Source organism: Haemorhous mexicanus, chromosome 7 (genome assembly GCF_027477595.1).
Source record: "Haemorhous mexicanus isolate bHaeMex1 chromosome 7, bHaeMex1.pri, whole genome shotgun sequence".
NCBI lineage: Eukaryota > Metazoa > Chordata > Aves > Passeriformes > Fringillidae > Haemorhous > Haemorhous mexicanus.
In genome coordinates, this window is record NC_082347.1 from 2,822,810 (window position 1) to 2,844,755 (window position 21,946).

At 41.4% G+C, this 21,946-nt stretch overlaps 1 protein-coding gene across 3 annotated transcripts in view; it reads right to left on the reverse strand.

Annotated features, from left to right (window-relative positions):
* Positions 1–5,695: 5,695 nt before the first annotated feature.
* HERC4 (HECT and RLD domain containing E3 ubiquitin protein ligase 4) overlaps positions 5,696–21,946 on the reverse strand; it is a 29,771-nt gene continuing 13,520 nt past the window's right edge. For 2 of the 3 annotated variants that reach the window (XM_059850823.1, XM_059850822.1), the window contains exons 10-26: positions 21,795–21,871; positions 19,647–19,771; positions 19,089–19,148; positions 18,509–18,620; positions 17,990–18,179; positions 16,835–17,007; positions 15,778–15,894; positions 14,786–14,809; positions 14,173–14,271; positions 12,791–12,958; positions 12,547–12,690; positions 11,498–11,664; positions 10,661–10,727; positions 10,366–10,448; positions 7,874–8,057; positions 7,222–7,324; positions 5,696–6,338 (exon numbers count right to left, since the gene is read on the reverse strand). In XM_059850823.1, the coding sequence (XP_059706806.1) occupies positions 6,130–6,338; positions 7,222–7,324; positions 7,874–8,057; positions 10,366–10,448; positions 10,661–10,727; positions 11,498–11,664; positions 12,547–12,690; positions 12,791–12,958; positions 14,173–14,271; positions 14,786–14,809; positions 15,778–15,894; positions 16,835–17,007; positions 17,990–18,179; positions 18,509–18,620; positions 19,089–19,148; positions 19,647–19,771; positions 21,795–21,871 (2,102 nt within the window). In that variant the 3' untranslated portion in view covers positions 5,696–6,129. The remainder of the gene's footprint in view (positions 6,339–7,221; positions 7,325–7,873; positions 8,058–10,365; positions 10,449–10,660; positions 10,728–11,497; positions 11,665–12,546; positions 12,691–12,790; positions 12,959–14,172; positions 14,272–14,785; positions 14,810–15,777; positions 15,895–16,834; positions 17,008–17,989; positions 18,180–18,508; positions 18,621–19,088; positions 19,149–19,646; positions 19,772–21,794; positions 21,872–21,946) is intronic. The other variant, XM_059850824.1, reaches the window with a different exon arrangement.

Below are 21,946 nucleotides of genomic sequence, written 5' to 3' on the forward strand. Positions count from 1 at the left end.
CCTCAAGTTTAGTAATCTATGCTTAAATACTGAGCCAGAACAGCCAAATTGAAAAGCAGGTGCATTTATTTGCATGATACACTTATCTACAAAGTGACTGGAGAGTAAAACCCAGTGCAGAAGGCTGAATTTCAGGCTAAAAGAACTGGCCATGTCTAGGTGCACCAAGCCAGCTGTAAATCCTAGAGAAGTTGTGGAGTTGTTGTCTGAGTTACTCTCTGCTAGAGAGTTTCAAGAAGACACAGACTGTTAGGACTCAGTAGGAAAATAACAGTATTATTAATGATCCTGATAATGGGGCACCAAAAGCAGAGGCACTGAATAAAGCACCATTCACTGACTGCAGCTCTGCCATGGGACCTTGGAAAGGAGCTGGGCAAATTCAGGTGGGACAGGGCTCCCAGAGCTCCTGGAGGTCCCCTTCCCTCTCCTTATACCCTTGTGGAAGCACCTGGGCTGCAGGTGGAGAGGGTTTGTGGCTCAGATGAACCAGCACAGCAGCTCTCAGGAGCAGCACAGCCAGAGCAGCTCCTGGAGCTGAGCTGCAGCTGCTCACAGCAGCCCTGGAAACCCCAGCCAGGCACTCCCAGAGCCTCCCCCGACCCGCCTGGGGGATGCTGGGAGCAGGCACACCAGCACAGGTCCTTAAAGGGCTGTTAAGGGACACAACCCCAAGTGCTCTCTGACCATGGCACTGCTATTTTTACCCTCCCAGAGCAGAGGAACTCAGTTTCCCTGCAAACCCCACTGCCACGTGCCCGGGAGTGGCAGCCCAGGCTCCCTGGGAGCAGCTCCTGCACCAGGATCACCCGGGACAGAGCCCTGCACAAAGCAAACCAGCACCAGCTACAGACTCAGTTATTGTGAAAGCCTTGAAGAAACACAAACTGAAAGTCCTTAGAAACAAAACACAAACACCTTGGGCTGGGATTCAGTTGTTTGGCCCTGGGGTTTCTAACTCTGTACAATTATTATCCACCACCCTTCCCAATGGCAGAGCCCAGCCTCGGCTGAGGAGGAGCCTCCTTCCCCCCAGCAGGAGGGAGCCTACAGGGAGCCCTGGATCCTAGAGAAGCTCCCAGCACTGGGCTCCACAGAGACCACCCCAGGGATGCTGAATGCTCTGGAGAACTGGCCACAGGCCCTGTGGAGCATCACCACCCTCCTGCTCCAGACTTTAAAACTGAGCATTCCCTGGTGGGCACTGGCAGAAATCCCTGCAGGGCCTGACCTGCATTACCAGCTCAGCTGCAGGGCCATTGCAGCCACTTCCTCACCTAAAGACACTGCAGGGCTTCCTTATCTCAGCTCCCCTCCCCCTGTGCTCACTCCCAAGGTGGCACCTGGTCAGGGTCCCCTGCCAGGGCACAGCCTCAGACTGCTGGGGATGCTGCAGCCCAGAGCCCTCAAACACCGCCAGGGCACAGAGCTCTGTGCAGGATCAGGCCACCAAAAATTACACTGATTACTTCTGAAATTCTTTAAAGACATGGCAGACACAACTGCCACTGGAAGCTGGTGTTCAGCTACAGTCTGCCAAGTCTGCAAAAGGGAAGGAACCTGTGCACTCCAACTGAAGTCTCTGTGTAACATCCATCCTTTGTTTCCCCGTGTAAGGAGGCTCATGGAGGGAAGCAGGGAGCACCTGCAGACATTCACTGCACAGGGGAGGATTCAGCACCTGCTGCTAAGACCAGCCTGGGGCACTGGTGAGATAAAGATCCCCACCAGCACTGTGCACACCAGCTACTCTGAAGTTACTAATTTGGTGCTTCCTATGTGGAATGAGATTCCCAAACCTCATTTTCCTGATCTGAAACTGATGTGCCTTTGGCTGGAGAAAAATAATAATGCCAAGTGCTGTCCTGGCTCATGCAAGGGGGCTCTGCTGGCACTCGTGGCACCTGCCACACCTCATTTTGATGTGCAAACCCAAGGCATATGCAGGAACTCAAGCTTTAGACCAGCAGGGCTGCAGATAGGGGATCTCAGCACAGTTCTGGCGTGCCTGACATTGCCAGTGCTTCCCCCCCACCCCCAGCTGCCTTGTGGTTAGAAGATAACACATCTTTCTCATTCAACACTTCTGCAGCAGGGACAGGCAAAGGTTTGCAGTCACCAAGTTTCAGCATTCTCACAGAAAGGCACTCAGTGTAAGAGGCAGTAGCACAGAGAAAAATTATGTGTATAGGCACAAAGTGGCTCCCTTCCCCAGGAAAATAAAAAAAACCTGAGGACTCAGTCACAGGGTCAGGGAACTCAAGTGTACAGAAATGATGGCTGGTGGAGTTCCTTCACTGAGGAATTGTGCACACAGAGCAGGCAAACACTCAAGGGCATTTCCTGCATTAATCTGGTGATAGCAGGTGACAGAAGATGCTCTACACCTTTCAAGGTCTAGCTAGGGCTACTGAAGTCATTGCTCCAGACTTGACCAACACCAACACAAACAGTGGATTGAAGGACCAAAAGAGAAGGCTGATAATTAGTGCACCCAAACCCCACTCTAACCTGGCAGGTTAGAAACATCCACTGGGTAAGCTATGGGATCCTGACTCTTGTCAGGGGATACAAACACTTTGTTTTTCCTTTTATTTTCTCCCCTTCAAAAACTGAGTAAGGCAATTCCTCACAGTATACACAAGCACAGAGTTCTGGCTGCACACAAAGCCAACACAGCCACTCTCGGGGGGTTCAACTCTTTACCAGCACTGAGAACTGTACTATTAAATAAAACCTTTTATCCACATTTATCTTAACTGCAGAACCCTGTGTGCCTTTAAGGAGCTCTCTTTTATAGTGATTTACATTTGATTACATTAAGCTTCATTTATTATCAAGTTTATTGCAGCAGAGAGCAGTGCAATGAATTAAAACCCTCTTCAGAGCTGTTTATAAACATTCTTAAAGGGAATACCATGGCTCAAAGCTCTATGATGAGCAACAGCCTCATTAATAGCAACTCCCATAAAGTGCCAAAGGAGACAAACCATTATGCTAAAGCTCACTGCTTTAACAGCTCTACACTGTGTTCTTAACTCTGCCCTGGAAAATGAGGGACAAACATCTGCTGTGCCTGTGGTTCAAAGGGCCTGGGTAGCTCTGCCATGCAAATTCAATCTTCACCCCTGTCTGTACTCAGGGGACAGGTGCAATAAATCCAGTCCATGGCTGCACTGCTCTGGCAATTGCAAGTCTCCTTCAGCAGTCATGATGACAAGTCTGACATGCAACTGGTCTTCTCCAGTGAGAATTCTGAATCTTTATCAAATGCTAATTTAATCATCAAATATAAATACTTTAAAAATTAATTACTGTAAAATGCTCCCACGGAAGCCCAAACTGCTGTCACTCCCCAGTTGTTTGTGTTACCCTTTTAAGCAGTGGTACCCAAGCTATCCTGAGTAACTGAAGGTTTGAGGAAAAGGAAAGCTCCAGGCTTTCTTCACTAACAGCATGGCCATTTCAGCTACACATAAAATGGGGTTTTCCCCCCTTTTTCACATGTTGCACAGCATCAAATATTGTCTACAAAATGATACTTGATCCAAGCAAGAGAAAGCCCTTCCTGCTGCCTCGGGGCACAATTCAGCAGAGCTGTGCTTCCCTGGGCTGCTGTGACTCTTAAGTGAACTAAGGGCAACACAAGCACTGCAGAAAGCCTTGAACTGCCTGACACAAGTGATGCCACAACTACTAATTGTTCTGGTATCACACAGAAGGCCTTTACCTTGTTACACAGACAACTGTTTCAACTGGGCACTGCCTCCCTGCACCTGTAAGATAATCAGGAGCATCCAGCAATGTAGGACCCAACTGCACTCCCTGCAGAAGGCCAGAGCTGCAGAGAATTCTCAGGTGAATGCTGTCCTGAGCAAAGTGGCTCTAGCCCTGCTCTGCCAGTGATGTTAAACCAACCATCCCAGCATCACCACCCTGCTCCCAAGCTCATGTCCACTCATGTTCCAAGAGAGTAAGAAATGTGTCTGCCCTGTGCTGCAGCAACACGAAGCACCTGCCACAGCAGTTTGGTCAGCAAGAACTGCACATCAAAAATGAAGGATGTCCATCCATGATGGTTAGTGCATCCTAAATTGGGCACCAAAAACAGGCAAGTGAATTCCAGCTTGGATTCTGCCTCTGAGCCCTCATCTACAGAACCAGGCTCTTTAGTCACCCTTCAGGTTAACATTAACATTGATAGAAATCCAATACAGCAAAAGCCAGAGAATATCCCACAGGAAAATGAAACACATACATGTACCACTGGATTTGTATGATATGGACCAAATCACACTGTCTGTGCAACTGCACATACAGCCCTTCTTTTTGAGTAAACACCAGCTGTGTGCATCAAATGAAACAAGACTCCCATGGGAAAAAAACCAGCACTTGGACATGCAATAATACACAGGGGAGAAAGGAAGCAGATAATTTTACATTAGCCACTTCCTAATTTTTGAGTATCTACCTTTTCAATCCTGGTGTTTCATAATTAAAAATGGTGTTTTAGTGTTACCTGGTAAAATGACTGCATAACACCTTTTTTTTCCTCTTTCTTTTCTCCTTTTCTTTCTTCCATGTACAATAAGATTAAGCTGCTTTAGTATTTGTTGGTTTCTTGTTTTTTGCAAGAGGGAGGATTTCCGAGCCAGGTAACAAATGTTGGAAAAGATGGAATATGGGCTGCACACAAAGAAATTACTAAGAGGTTACACTGTGTGAGAAAGCTGTAAAAAACAGTGTTAAGGAAAAAGACTGATTTTAACTGTACTGACCTTTTTTTTTGTATTACATCAATATGCACTGCCAGCACAGAAACTGGGTGTTATATAGTTTATTGCAATGACTGCATTTCCTGCTTCTCTTAGCTGTACTCTCCAATTTAATGCACTGGAAGTTCCTCTCCATCTGAAGAACTCTGCTTGCTGCAAGCATCCGTACACATCAACCAACAAAGGTTTTCATTCAAGTCTTTTTATTACAGCTTGAATTTTTTCACTGCATTTAAAAATCTAAAAAAAATAAATATTTGTTTCACAGCTGCAAGTCACATATGCATTAACACCACAAAATCTGGAATTTAACCAGAGAAGGAAAAGTCAAATCCAAAAGTGTCCAGCTAAGCACAATCGTCTCAGGGCAATTATACTAAAAATAAAATCTTAAGAAAAAAGGGAGAGGGGTGTTAAAGGTTATTTCAAATGCATTTATCTGGAAAAAAGTGAAAATTCTATTAGAAACCATAAACTACGCTCTCAGCATTTAAAAATAAACGTTTAACCTCTCAACAGCAACAATTGGCTGGTGCACCTTTTTCTTTTCAGCTGTATTCTTGACACATGACTGCAGAGGTTGAAATCATAAATTAACCTCTTTTATAACTGCGTCCACTTAATTACAGAATCAGTCCTTAAAAAGAAAACAGTGTCTTAAGTCAGCTTGTCCATCCACACATTAAAAATGCCATTGGATGTGGTTTTGTATCGGCACTAAGTGACTGCTTCATGGATTGTACGTTGTGAAGATGAATGTCTCTTGAACAATCACTTTCATTATTTAGGTTCTTAAAACAAACCAGAAAAATAGATATCTTCAGAAATCAGAGTAATCACTTTTTTTTTTGTTAAAAGCCATAAAATAAGCTCATATTCAATTACAAGCAATAGAAACCATACTGGTATTGGAACGGAACTATTTTATCACAAAAATTTATTATTTACAAAATGAAAAGTTACCAAGTGAATTTATCAGGGAAGAAGTTAAATGTTCTTACTAAGTGATTTGAAAAACTGAAGCAAGTCTCTCATGCACTCACACGCCAAATTGTCTGCATAAGGTGAAATGTTAATTCTTGTCAGTGAAACTTGACTCCCATTCACAATACTCTCATTTTTATTGTAAGATGGCAAAATCCACATGGCTCTGTACAGGAAGGTATGTATTAAGACAGCTCCTCAGTTTTGGAAATGATTTGTTTGGCTCTCATGAATATCCATACCACTGAACATTTTTTGCAAATAATCAGTTATAGTATCAACTGCATCACTTAATCCACTGAATTTACCACCACAAGAAAGACACGAAAACTCAATGATCCCACGGGACACGGAACTTTCATTTCTCAAGTTATACTAAACTGAAACCTTCATAGTGGTCTATGGCCTGGATCAACTTAGATTTCAGGGTTTCTTTATCAGTGTATTTTGGAAGATCAAGAAGATTAAAGCAAGTGTGAGCTACGGGCAGGTAATCTTCTCCCCCTCCTGTTGGCTGGATGACCAGTTTCAGACACTTCATCCCAAGGATTGGAATCCGATCGCTGCCTGTCAGAAACACTGCCAAGAAAAAAACAAAGGCTTGTAATTGTAACTAGCTGAAGACTAACACTGTCTGTGTCACACTGCTGGCCTTCTGTAACCATGCCAGCAATGGCCAGCTTTTCACACCAAAGTTCTGTGAAGTCTGGAAAACAGGGAATAATGACTTCACCCTGTCTCTACCTTCTACATCTGAGCTCATATGTAATACAACAAGTGATCCATAAAGGAAAGTACTTCATTTTAGCATATGAAACCAAACAGTCCTTAAAATACTCTAAAGTTTTTCATGCAACAGAACCTTCTAACTTATAATCCACTGGCTGTATCTTTACTGAGCATTTCCAAGAATCTTGTAAGCACAGAATTAGTTTATTCAGTAAGTAATTTATCTGAATTGGAAACTAATCTGTGCTCTATTCCAAGCAAATCCTCACTCACAGCAAGCTTTGATTACTTTACCATCTGAACATTACCACTTACATCAGTACCTTGACAGATTTACAATTAGCTACTACTCCAAATTTCCATCTCTGTGCAGTGAAAAACCCAGAGGATGTGGACTATATGTCAAAGCACAGGAAAAGATATCCTAGTCACCAAATAAATGTCACCAGCAGATTAGGATGTTGGTGTTTTGGGGGCTGGCTTTTCTTTTTCTAATGCTGCTCTGAGCTACTGTGATTTGTAACTACCCATCACCCCGAATCACTCAGGACACCCCCAAGAAAATCAGAGACAAGCTCACAATCAATTTTTTCTATCATGCCTTTTTTTTCCCCAAATAATTAATCACATCATTACAGACAAATAGTTACACCTGCCCTCTTCTAGCAGGAGCCTGAAATCCCAGTGATCCTGTTCAGTTAGAAACTTCTGTGAAGCAATTTCAAATACTTACACAAAAACTGTTTCTTCTTCTCCAAAGACAACTCGTGAAAAACCTCCCAGAATATTTTAATTGTAGGATGGTCTGCCCAGTACTCTCCTTTGTATTCTGTATTCTAAAATGAGCAGGAAAGGGGGTTATTGCTTGCTCACAGAACAGTTGGATAAGCTGACACTGCAGCAGAATGAGTGTAGTTTGTGCACAGGCACACAGCAAGTGACACACTACTACCACTCTCCTCACTCCATTTTCTTCAGCTGTTCAGTCTGAATTCAATACAGGGACAGATGCCTGCACTGCAAAGCAATTTCAATCCCAACAGAGACCAAGTCTCACTGAGCTCTGACAAGTGAGAATATTTACTTTTAATAACTGTGTGCAATCACTTCTCTTTCTCATGTCTAATATGAAAGATTGCATAGCTGCCTCAGGGTTCTGTGGATTTTTCTGCCTCTCCTCTAAGTCTGATTTCCTTCAGAAATTGGATGGAAAAAGTTAAAGCAGGAGGGTAAATAATATTTTAGGATCTCTACTCACTGATGTTTTAAGGTGTCAATAAATAACAGGAATCATTTCATTAAAATAGAGCTCAAGAGGACACCTAGCTGCTTTTGCACCCTGAAATTAGAATTACACAAAAGAAAAACCTAACTATGGTTCTTACCTTCTCCAGCTCCTTCCAGTCATAATTTGTGTTCCCAATCACCATTGCCTGCAGCTCACTGGGCTGGAAGAGCTGAAGAACTTTACCTCCACAGACTTTGTGGAAGCCTTCATGGAATGCACTGTATAAGGAAGCCACAGATCTATTGAAGATGTAATCCACATATGCATCTACAAAATCTTGCCTGTAGAAAGAGAAAAAAAGAATTATATTAAGGGAATAAAGAGGAGGTAGTGCAGGTCATCCTCCTACCAATGAACCAGTGGCCATTCCTGTAGAGAACAGAGCACAGACAGTGAAGCACCAAGGAGCCTGATGCACTGTATTGTCTGCTCTATCTTACAAGCACAGTGAAGATAAAATGGCACATGAATGTATTTCCCCAGCACACCCCTGAAGGCAGTCTGCAGCAGAAAAGCAGGAACATTTAATGTTATATACTTCAGCCACTACAAACATCTCCCTTATCTGTGTGCATTGCAGTGAACTGGACTCACTGGCAACAGGCTGAAAGGCCTCAATTGCAGGGAGTGTGCTGAAAGCTACTAATCAAACCCACTGCTCTATTTTTTTAAATTAAAAAGATTACCATATTTGCACTAAAAATGCAAACCAACTTCAAAAGGACATTTGAGTCTTGCACAGTAAAAAGACCAGTGCCAAGGAGCTGGATACTGAGAAACAGATGGCCTGTTATCTGTGCTTGGTACAAGGAGTTCTCAGATCCTGCTGGAAACATCTCCAGCAGCACTTAAGGAAGATCTAAAACTTCTTGAAGTGATACAGCATTTATGATAATTTTTGAAATCAATGCCAGTGCTCACTGTTGAGTTTCTGCAGTGGCAGTGACCTCAGCTGTTCATTACAGCTATCCCACTGACACATGCTCACTGTGCAAAGAGGGAAACCACCCCAAGTCCTTGAGTAACATCACCAGCAGTTTACAGAGTCACATAAACACATTTAGGTGGTATGTTTATTGAAGCTGCTGCACTGAAAATGCTGGGGATGACCAAAGTGGTAATCCTCCCCTTCAGCACTCTGTGAGATCTCCTTCTTATCCATGAAGGGCTGGTAACTCGTGTAACACTAACAGTGCTGCTAAGGCTGCTCCAGGGAAAAGTCACAGTGATAAACTAATTTATATTATCAAATTAATTGAAGCATCGTGGAATATTTAGAGCTTGAGAAAGAGGAATTTCTTCATTACTGCAAGACAATGTGTGGTAACAACGCAGCAGGCATTCCACAGGCACCTGTGGAACTTTTCCCATAATTCAACTCCAATTTTACAGTCACTTAGTGACAGAACATCAGACCTACACCGGAGAACTGCAAAGCTACAATGTTTTCCATGTGCATTCAGTTCTCATGGAGCGTGCTCTTTCCATTCAATTCTCCCTTTACCCTGGGAGAAGTACAAGCACAGAGAATTCATAAAGATGAAAGAACAGACTGGAAAATTCTGCAAAAAAGGGGACAAAAGCACCACCAGGTCTGTTCTGCCTATCCTCCAGGAGCAGAAAGGGAACAAAGGGCAGGAAAGGCTGTTTCTATAAATAAAAGTTACAGAATCCTTGACTGAGGAAAAAAACCCTCCTGTCACTCCTCTTCTGACAACAGCACTGGATTAACTTATTTAATGTTATCTACTCTACAAAGGGAAGACTTCACTGGAATCATATACAAGTATGAATGAGGAGTTGTAATACTGGCCCTTAAGTCAGAGTTCTCATCATTACTCACTGAATTTCAGTGATATGCAGCTTCCTGCAGTGATGCCTTAGGGCTTCAGCTTTTATTTTTTCACATCCTACTGCATTAGTGCACAACTCTAAACTCCACACAAAGTGTTAGTGAACTCCCTTCACATTTATTTAGACAAAACAATCCCTCTGGGCCTGTGACCCAAAGACAGCCTCAGGCCCCAAAAACTATCAACAACAGTGAACTGGGGGAAGGTGCCTTCATTACCCGAGGCTGTAATTGGAGGATTGACCCCTGATGTGCAAACAGACCAAACTCATATCTGTCTGAAAAACTGGTGACCATTGTCCAGCTTGGGTGTAGCCTCTGGAAGGCTCCTGGCTGCCCAGGCCTTTAATCAAGAGCCACATTATTCTCTTAGCTTTGTCTAGCCTCTGTCCTAGGCAGGCACTTCAAGGCTTCAGCAGCACCTCAAACATCTTTAATCTTATAAAATGCTTTTTGGGGTTGAAGGGGACCTCTGAAGATCTAGCCCAACCTCCTGCCATGGACAGGGACATCTTCAACCAGAGCAGGTTGGTCCAAGCCCTGCCCAGCCCAGCCCTGAGCCTGTCTGTGTCAGGACAGGACAGCAGCTCTTTCAGCAGCACAGGAGAGAAGGGCTTGGGAAAACAGCCAAAGCAGTTTTGCCTCCAACAGCAGCATCAGAGCTCAGCCAAGGGAATTTAGAGCAGCCCAGAAACCCTCCCAAGGCAGCCAGCAGCACTGCAACCCACAGAACTCACCTATTTTGTTTGACTACAGGAATGTCAGCACCTTTAGGAACAAGCTCCTTAATTTCTGTCGTACCAAAATTTTCCACAGTGATCTATTTGAAACAAACAAAAATAGTGCAAATCTCATTTACTGCATAAATACTTCTTCCCACCACTTAGTTAACAGCAACATGAATGGCAGACACAGGAGCTAAACCTCATGGAATCAGCTGCTGATGCTTTTGTTCAAACTCTCCACCAGAGACAATTAAAATAGATGGTGTGGGCTTGGCAAGACATACTTCAAACACTACATAAAACTTACAGTAAAATTAAGACAAAATGCTTCTTCTATGTCATCCTCTGGATAGTCCAGTAGCTGTTGCATTCCCCTGCAAAATAAGTTACAAAATACTTGCACCAGGGGAAAGAAAAATGAATTTATTTTGCTGAAGTGTTCTTTATGCTTTGAACATTCACATTTAAGAAGTACCTTTCTACTGTTATTTCATTCATTATCTTATTGACTTGCACCTCGGGTAGTGCTGGGAAATTCCAAGCAATTATTTCATTTTGGTTATCCCATGGGGTGAAGAGAGAACATTCCTGTCTTAAGACTTCAGCTAAGGGGTTCCCAAAGCAGAGGCAGCTGGTACTTAAAAAGCACTGACTGGCTCTTCCATTCACACCTTTGAATTCTCCTGGAATCTATGAAATGCTAAAAAGCATCCTTTCCTGTTCATTTGAGCCTCCTGCTAGTCAGTCCTATTCAAATCCCCAGTCAAAAGGAGATATTTAGCATGTATTCGTTCCTGAAATAAGCAAAAATATTTTTTTGATGGATTTAATTTAGAACTGAAACTATGTTCACACTTAGGCTTATAAAATCCATGGCTAAAGCTCAAGAGGTTTGAATTTCAAGGGGTTTTTTCCCCCTAAAATTCCTGTAGGATCATAAAACAGAAGAGACAATCACTAACACCAAGCACTGAGACACAGATGTTTAGAACAGAAAGTGTCACATGTACCAAATGACACAGTGGCTGCAATTTCCTGTGAGTTGTTTACCCAGTGACCGTGGAAAGGAAATGTAATGTTCTCAGAGGAAAATGCTGATTTCAAAATTAATTTCAACCAACACCCATTTTTCTTTCTTGCTTACCTGCCAACATCTGGCATCAATTCTTTTAAGTCATCCAGGGATGGTTTCTTATTCAATAGCTTTTTGTACAAAGCCAGAGGAAAATGAAGGTCTACAATAGTAAAATTATATATTGCTAGCCCACAGACAACACCAATCAAATGAAACAAGTCACTGTCTTCAAAGGTCTAAGAACAGAAAACAGACAAAATGGTTTAAAATAAAGAAGTTATTTTAACCTTGCAGAGTGCAGGAAGAAGTGTACAGTACAGTATAATCTCAGTGAATTTAATTCATATTTTCTTTAAATATGTATGTATCTGTAAGCACCAAGGAAAACAGAATAAAGTTTAACCAGCTGAGACTGAAATCCAAGGGAACAGAATCCTTTCTGCTTAGAATTAGAAAGGCTGAGCTGCAACATGTCCTGTGTTCCAGGTGACCCACACTGCACTAAGGTTCTGGTTTTGTCAGTGACCTCCTACTGCACTACTCAGTGATTTAAGATGTCAATTTTTAAAAAAATTATTCTGGGGAGCAAGAGGGAAGAGTTCACTATTGAAACCCTCAGAATTAATTCCCAAGGCTTTAAACACAGCTGTGGGAATGTAAATATCCAGGTATTTGGGATCCAGCCACCTCAGCCAGTGTACTTTGAAAGATGACTCAAAGGTCAGGGATCAAACCTTCCAATAAAGCACAACTCCATGAGCACCTATCAGCCATAAATACAGCTGCACACAGGAAGCCCTGTTCAACCCTCCAGAATTTATCTCTGGCCACCTCCAGAATTTGTCTCTGCACCTTGACTTCCTGATTCTGCCCTTGGGATCAGTTTGTTCTGGCTACTTCTTCCTAAAAACCTGGTGGGCTTGGGGACAACCAGTATGGAGTAAACAAGGAATGGGGAAAGTTTTGATCTAACCATGGCCAAAAAAATATAAAACCTTTTTTGAGAATACTTGCTTCAGCTCCCACTCTTGAAATAAAACCACCACAAACTACAACGTTCATATATTATTACCATAAATCCAGTAAGTTAAAATGACTGAATATAGACCACAGCCTACCTTATCAGAGAACCAGATCAGCCTGGACTCCTCGTAGTACCTGAACATTCCATATTTGGGATCCAGCAACTCCCTCATGATGAGCAAAAAAAATTCCTTGCGAACGCCTCCAGCATCGACAGCTTCCTCCCCTACAAAAATCACCTGAAACACACAACTCAGTGAGCACTGAACTGCAGAGAGACTGCAAGGCAAGCTTTGTGCAAAAGCACCCTCCAGCACTCTGAGCAGTGTCCCGTGATACCTTGAGTGGCTTCTTGTAGTCCACGTTCTTTGTCTTCCTCAGCACCTCCACAGCATCCCCCACAATGTTGTCCCTCCTCACCATCACTATCAGGCAGGGGTTGACAGACTCAAACACTGGCAGGAAGAGAGAAGACAGATTCTGCCTGTGGGCCTGATCAACAGCCATCTGCAGAAAAACAAAGGGAAAACTCCTGTCAGTATCACCTGTCCACAGGCTTGCCTGCACAAGTGCAGATGGGAATAACCAGTACAAGAGCTACTGGATTTGCCCAAGATTTCTTTGCATTCCTTTTATCTCAGGAAGTATTTGATTTCAGGAAATATTTTTCCTTCACCCATTGCTCTCAGGGAAGTATAAGAACTCAGGTTTTAACATTCCAGTCGAAATACCTTGGATAACAAAAGGAAGCAAAAAGATCCTGCATTTCATCTAATGAAGAGGAAGCTGTTTAATATAAATCTGGCATGAAACCAAACATACATTAAAAACTAATTCACAGCATGAAAAGCAATTTATTTAACTTGCATGATAATTTCTGCATTAAAATTGTTTGAAAAAGAAAATGCTGTTGCAAATGTTCTGAATATGACAGAGAACTCTTGAGAGTTTGTGTGTTTTAACACTATTTAATATTGTTTATAGAAATATTTAATGTGAACATTTCCCTGAACCCATCAAATGTTGGTTACTGACTGTGCATATCCATTTTTAAGGCACATAAAGGCCATTTTTTATTATTAAGAGCAAGGTAGTATTTTCCTACACGAGCCCATTACCTGAGCATGACTTACATCATCTGGTTATTTTCAGACTCAGATCAATGACCCAGGTAATAGTCCAAGTCTGCTCATATGGGAGGTGGGGTTGTTCTTTGGTTGTGGGAGGTGCTTGGGGTTTTATGTTTGTTTGTTTGGGTTGTGGGTTTGGGGTTTTTGATTGCTGTTTGGGGGTTTTGTACCTATGGGTTGCTAACACATAAAAAAACCATCTCGCTACTGAAAGGAAAAGTAGTTCAGTGAAAATGTATGGCGAGTAGAAAACAGCCTAATTTCAATGTGATCCCAAACCCACTACCCTCTACTGTGTGCATACCCTGAGATTAAAATTAGATCCTTGATCTTTAGGAGGGAGAAATTACACAGAGTTAAAAAAAAACCACCACAAAAAGCCAACAACAAAAAACACAAACAAAAACCAACAAAACCCCACAAACAAACAAAAACCCAACCAAACAAGAAACAAACAAACAAAAAAAAAAGCCCCAAAACAACACCACCAACCAGGCAAACAAAAAAAAAAACCACCCAACAGGAACCCCCAAGGTCCCCAACTCAGGGAAAAAATAATGAATCCCTACCATTAAAAATGGAGCCTCCTACCTGCATCTGTATGATTGCATCTGTTTGCAAGAGAGTTGTCTTTGCCTGGGCATCAAATACAAATGGGTATGTGCAAATTATAACAGGAATTTCTGTTAACTGCAATGAGAAGAACCATGTCATAGCTCAGCTTGTTCAAAAGCCACAATTGTGGTTAAAAAAACCTTTACAGCAGCACTCATTTAATAGATCTATTTTACTGCAAAGAGAACTCAACCTTGACTTATTATCAATGCAGAGCCAAAGCATATTAGGAACATTCAGTAGATTTTTAATTGTTTACTACTTCAGCCAAAAACAAACCAAAAAAAAAAATCCCAACAAAACTCAATCAAGCCAAACCAAATCAAGCCAGGCACAAACTCTCACTTAGCACATTTTAATTTCAGAACTGCTATTGCAGCTAGTGGGTATAGAAGTAGCCCTTCTTTCCAACTGCTGCTCCAAATTTGCAATACAGACAATTACATATTTTTGCACCACAAAGATTTTTTTTCAGATTACAGCCATGGCTAATTTGAAGCTTTACTCCCAACAGAACACAGCAGAAAATCCTTAACATTTCTGATTTCCTTACATTCTTCAAAAGAAATCAGATTGCATCCAATCTTACCTCAGTTAATCCATGGTTGACATCCTATGACAGCATTTGCACAAAGGTAGCAACAATTAAGATGAAAAAGCAGCATTAGTGTCTGCATTAATTACTCATCTCTGATGCAGAATTTAAAAAATATTTATTTACTGCTTCCCCCCAAGAGAAGGTTTACTGAGAAATAAACATTAACCACAAACATTCTAATTCGTTTCTTAAACACAAGCTTGTCTTTCAACACCCTGTTTAACAGTCTTTAAAACAGGGCTGTTAAAGTATCATGTTTGCTTGGATGCACAAAATTACACTTAAAATGTTTACTTCCACACGTTAATTAATGCCATCTGCTGGTACTGTTGCAAAATAATAAAATATGGGTGGCTAGAGAAAACTTTCTTAATTACTTACAATATTCTTTCAAAGCTAAAGTCAAGGAACTGTAGCAAAAACCTATCCAACTCACTAATTCTCTGCACAGTCATTAATTTGCTCCCACTTATCACTCTTCTGTTTAGAGATGCAGGAATTAATTATCTCAGTTGTAGCTGCTAAACTCAAAGGAGAAAATTCCATCAGTTATCTGCCCCTGTAGCTGCTGCTGCACTCATTATCCAAGACAGCTGCAGCTTGCTCCCTGACTGGACCTGTCTAATATGGCAATCCAGATTATTCCTGATGTTTTCCTACTGTGGATTATTACATTCCTAACGTTTTTGACACAGCAAGTCTTCAGTGACAGCATTCTGAATCACTTTTTAACTGACAGCTTCAAATGCTGAGCAGTGTCAGTCCTAAGAATGACACCCCAGAAGAAAACACCTTCTTAACAATTCCTCCTTAGCCAGTACCTGACATGAGTCTGCTCAGCACTGCTCATCTCTGAAGGTATTTTGATGAAAAAAGTTATCAGGCTCAGAGAATCTATGGATTTCTTTAAAGGGAAAAAACAAACACCACAACATGGGAGGAAAACACCCACAAAAACCCAAATAAAAATCAACACAACTTACCATTCCCAATACCTGCTGCTGGAACCAGTTGGCATAGTCATTTCTGATATCTATCAAATCTTGGATCTCATGAATGTAAAATCTGTCATACTGTATAACTTGTCCTCTTTCATTTACCTAAGGAAGTGTAATTTATTTTTTTATTAGCTTTCAAAAGGATATTTTTCCATGTTTTTCAAGCATGCCACAGATACCCAGCTACCAAAAAAATTCTAGAAAAACAAAAGTGCCTACAAGAAAGCAAAAAACCATGTTAAAAACATGGATACATGGACTATTCAAAATCCCATCAAAGAGTGAAGGAAAACACAATTAACTGCACTACAGTATTGCCTAACAGGGCAGCCACTTGGAAACATCATGTAGCCTCAGAGGAACAGTGATAATTCACATATTCATGTGCACAAGGGAATAAATACCTGTTCCTGTATTCACACAGGTTTAAGAGCTATGATTCAATAACTCTAGGCTTAGTTGTAGTATGAACACTATTAGCTGTGAGGAGAGGAACAATTTCCATTAAAAAAAAAAGAGAGATGTGGGAAAAGTAATTTTATACAGAGGCTTGTCTCTACAGTGCAATTTTAATCCAGAAGCATCCACATTTTCCTAATACACACTTCTTTTCCCAAGGACTGCTAACTGGCAAAGCAGCAAGATAGTAATAAAGATCCTGCCTTTATAACCAGATAATCTAAGCCTACTTTTCTCAAATACCTCTGACATCCCCCTCCAAACCACCAGATATTCAATCTGCAAAATATCCCAGATCTGTCACCCCTTTTTCCCCCCCTCTCACTTGAATCCAGACCCTCACAGAAGCAAATGACTGGGTAACTCTGTGTTCCCAAAAAGTAGTTAATTCCATCATCATGTCAGACTGGAACCCAGAATCCCAGTGATTCATAGGTCCAGATGGAACAACTACAGATCTTTCTGTAGATGCAATTCTGATCTTTCACACTGATCAGTAACTCAGCTTCTACCAACTGCCCAGCACAGAGGTGCTGCCAAAGCCAAGCAGCCAAGGAACTGCTCAGAAAAGCCACAAACGTACCCTGTGCAGGATTTCCAGAACTCTGAAGGCTGTGTGGAGGAAATTGGTGAGCACTCTTCTGTCAGAAGGTGGAAGGCCCATCTTGCACAGCTTCAGAAGGTGCACTACAACATCCTTGTAGAGTTCCACTATCTTGAGGAACAAGGGAGGTTCAAGCACAGACCACCAATTTTCTGTCAACACATGGTGAACAGGTAAATTTAGTGCTTGCCACTGCCACACCATGGTATGTTATCCTCTTAACTAAGAAATATGTTTGGCTAGAAAGCATAAGCATCAGTTACTATAGACTCTGGAAAAAAAAAAGTTGCAGCACAACAAATATACTGCTGTTACACATCAAATCTAAGTCCCCTGAAGTCTGCTCATCCAGTGTCACAGTGTAACATTTGACAAGAAAAAACGGCTCAAAACCTGAAATCTTAAGCAAACAGTAGTGAGAGCAATAGAAAATGATGGAAAAGGATCTAGAGCTCAAAAAACTGTCAGTTTGCTTTTCTTTACTCTCACCAAAAACTACTGAAAAAACCAAAGTGAGATTACAAGGCAAAGCATAATTGAGGAAAATGAAAGAACCCTCTCAAAAAGAAAACAATAGCAAAATATTCCAAAAACAATTCTTTAAGCTGAATTTCTTTAAGAAGAAAGTGTAAAGAAGCAGAGTTAAAAAACCAGAGCTAGTCTCAGCTGTGTATTTGAAGACCACATCTTGGCACCAGCAAGAAAAGATCAACTGCCTCAGAAGCTCAGAACAGGTGCTGCAGTCACAACCAAGACAATTTAACATCTGCTCTGCAACACTTCTGTAAATTGCTTAGAGCTTGTTAGCTGTCTGACCACATAATTTTCACTTTAAAGAGCAAAGACACATATCAATTACACTGAACTACACAGTTTAATTCTTCCCAAATGGCATCAGTCCAAAAGCTACAACAGCAGATGAATTCACAGGGATGGCCTGTTAACTCACCCTGAAGCAACAGAATAAGTGTTTTCTTACACCAAGCCATGTTAACCTGAACTTTCTCACTGGGGAATTGTAGGGAACTGTAAATACACAGCAGGTGCTGCCAAGGCCAGGTCTTCACTGATGGAATTTCTGCACATTTTCATCTGCAGATCCTTAGTTTTAAGAGTAAAAATTCAGTTGCTTACCAAGAACTTTCAGAGGAGCTTTTTCTAGGTTCAGAATAGCTGCTCCAAAAGGAATAGCTAACGTTGTGAAATTGTTTTCATCACTCATCAGTGGGCACTCTGGCAGAGTGAGATACAGCCTCAAAGCTTCAACATCTGGTAAGGAGCTGGTCAATTTGGGAATAAGGTTCTTTTCCAAACTAGCTGCCACCTACAGCACATCAGAAAATTCTGTTACTTTAATACAATTGAGATTTTAAACAAATGCCCGTGTATATGAAAACTAATCTAGAAAACAATAATTAAGAGCTTCAGGGAAAAATATTATACATTTAAATAATGACAGGAAATATTAAAATAGAATATTCTGATGTGTCACCTAATTGTCACAACAAAGCATGGTTTCACACATTTGCAGTCAATATATTATTGAGTAAATAAATCCATTTACAGGGTTGGACCAAGCATAACTGTAGTATTTCTGGAGAGCTGTAACCCAGAAAGATAATCCCAAATGTAAAGATAATACACAGCACAAACCTGTTGTGATATGTGAGCGTGCTCAGGCTGTATGAGTTTGTGAAAGAGTAGTCTAGCAGCATTCATGTCAACCCCTGAGAATCTAGAGCTGGTTTTGTAATGATCATCATTGCTGCAGGAAGGGAAAAAACCAGAAAGACTCAATCCTGTGTTCTCAGCAACTCAAGACTTTAACCCCTTGACTTTTAGACCTACTGACTAAGGATTTAAAATATATCAGACTTCCATGTTTTATATAACCTTAGAAACAATTGGAAAAAATCTCCTCAAATCACAAGAAAAATCACACAAAAAGACCTGGATGTGAACCAGCCCTGGAATTACCAACAACCCAGGGCTGACAAATGTGATGAGCTCTGCTGGCTTACATGGCAGCAGCCAAGACAGGCTGGAGCCATCCTCACTGGGGCAGCTGACAAAACACAGGGCAGGAAAGAAGCAGGAGTTTCCACGGAGGGTATCAGAGCACCAATGAGACAGGAAACCCTGGGAAGGTGTCCCAGGGACACAAGGGATAGCAGGAAGGCAGCCACCACTAATGCTGTCCACAGGAACACCTGTTAAAAACCCACCCACTTACCTCAATGCCAAAAAGCTCCCATTCAGGCACCCAGCAGAGGAGAACGTTCCATCAATTTCACTGAAATTGGTCACATAAAATGTCACTTTTGGTTTTGCTTTTAAAAATTAGCATTTGCTATAAAAAAGACTGCATTTAATCCCTAATGAATTAGATTGTGCAAAGGATGGGACTCTGACTCAAATGTGACTAAACAATACTAGATTAAACTTCCACTCAAGACTCAACACTTAAGACAGCTCAAATCACAGCCAGTCTTGCAATTCAATTGCTTTGCATACTCTTTTATTAAAATAGAAGCAATAATCTTTCAGTTGTTCTCACATTCCTTTACATGTATTGCTATTTTTCAATGTGCAATTAGATACTTAATTTCATCCTGTATAATCTAAACTGGAGCAGAGATGACACAGTCTCAAGGACCTGAACTACTCAACAAGCACGACAATGAAAGCACAGCAATGACAAACAGCTCTGCTCTGTATGCCCAAAGCCCCATTAATGCTCAATTCAGAGGCAGAATCACCCAAGACTACTTCTTTCCCTCACATCACTTACTTGGCTATCTCCAAAGGAAGTCTTCCAGATGGGAAACTCAGCAATTTTTGAATAAACGTTTCATTCACAGTCCAGATCTGCTTCAAAAGGTCAGGATTCCTAAAATCATCTGGTGGCACCATATTCTAAATAAATTTTAAAGAAAGCATAAAGAATCAGGCACACAAAACTGATTTCCAGAAAAATCAGCCAAGGTTGAGCTGTCTTGGCTGACAATCACCTACCCAGACTATTGCAGTGAAATACTCTGTGTTTAACAGTTCTGCACAGCCTGTAAAAGCAGAGCACACACTAAAACCATCTTGATTAGGTGTTAATTCACACACCTTGCTAAATGGCAACTCCCTACAACATTACTTGTCCCAATGATGAACACTAACTGAGCTTTAGATGTGAGCAGCAAGCATCTCCCCTCCAGCCACCAGGAGCCACTTAGCTCCCTGCCAAGCTGTGAGCACACAGGAAAGGAGCCATTCCATTTTTCAGACAGATGTTCTTCCACCCCACTTCCATCAGGCTCCTCTGGGAATGATCATGCTTCTGTGAACATGCCCTGCCTCATCAGAGGAGCTGCACTTGGAAGTGCTGCTCATATAAAATGAATTCCACTAAGAGCTGTAATGGTAAAGAGGAGGAGAAGCAAGACCATTGTTTTCAGCAGGAGCATTGGTTCAAAAAGAGATGGCAAAGAGCAGCAAACACAAGATAAAACTATCAAGAGAAAACATTCCTCCTGAGGATGCCATCTGACAGCACTGAGCTGACTCAGTGTGACAATGACTATCTGCTGCCAAAAATCAGCACTTCTGATCCCATCCCACAGCATCAGGTTGAGGAACACTTTTGCCACTTCCCTTCTGTCCAACCAAAGAAAACAACTCAGGGAACTGAGCAGCCCAAAAATTGACTTGAGAAAATGGATTTTGGCTGGGCCCCCTTAACTGGCAGGGACACACAACCCCCAGGGGTACAGTACACACAGAGCTTTGGAAGAATTCATACAAATTACCAAACCATAGGCTACTAAAAGGGATACTTCTGCAGCATCAAAGTTCATCTATTGCTAATACCTTTTGTACAGAACAAGCCACAATAACTGCATTCATACAGTCTCCTGTTCACCTCAATCAGCCAGCCAGAAACTACTCCAGTAATTATGAAAATTAAAAATAAAGTTATTAAGGAAGCTTTAACAGAATAAGTTTTGAGTCTCTATTATAGGCAATTTTCCAGTTTACACCAGCTAAGTTTCTCACAAATACAGCACAGAATTCAGACAAAGAATCCAACAAGTCAATCTCAGAAAAACTGCTGATTCTGTACAACCAGAACAGGCTGTGAGCACAAAGCACTGCTGCAAGTCTGACCTGTACTCAGTTTTTCTTCATAAACATGCTTCCCCACTAAAATCCATTCTCCCTTGTGTCCAAATTAGTTTTCACCCTACATCCTCAACTCTTGATGCTTCATTAATCTCCATGGTCTAATATTGGCTGAGCTATACTGGAAACAGTCCCATCAATCTTCACCTTATTTTTATTTTATCTCCCAACTCACTCTCCAATAGCATTTTCCTTCCATCACACTTCCACATTGCCACTTTTACTGTAAAGTCCTTCTAGACTCTTTTACATACTAGAATTTAAACAGATCAATTCCTGTTACTTTAAAATGTAAGCTTTAAGACTATGATAAAACTGACATAACAAACTATGTCACCAGCAGTAATTTTTAGCAAAAAGCTCCATTTGTTTCCTTACCACTGCAGTACTTTAAAGTGGCTACAGAGCAGAGGACACCAAAGCTGCTGCTGTGGAGGAGGTGTGAGGAGGACTGGGCAAGGAGCAAAGAGCTCAAATATTCAATCAATTCTCCCCTTATGACATGAAAAGAAGTGCATTCATCCACCAAGAAAAAAGCTTATGCCAAAAAAGTCTCAAGAGCTTCCTGACAGCTAACACACACTAACTGGATCCAAGTCCTCCAGCTGCTACCATGACTTAGTGCCTTGTGCTTCCACACTGCTCCAACAAACTTTACAATATAGTCACATGCACCTTCAACATCAAAATAGTTTAAAATGCATCCAAAAAAAAAAAAAATCCAACTTTCACAAGCTTTGGAACCAAATTACACTTAATTTGTTACCTGTGGATAAAAGTAGTGCGCAAAACTTTGGTCCCCACCAGAGAAAATTCTCTTTACACAGTAGCACTCCTCACTGTCTGCAATAGGAATAAAAAACAGGCCACTGTGAAAATGTGAAATTGAAAATGATTAAGATACTGCAATCAACACTG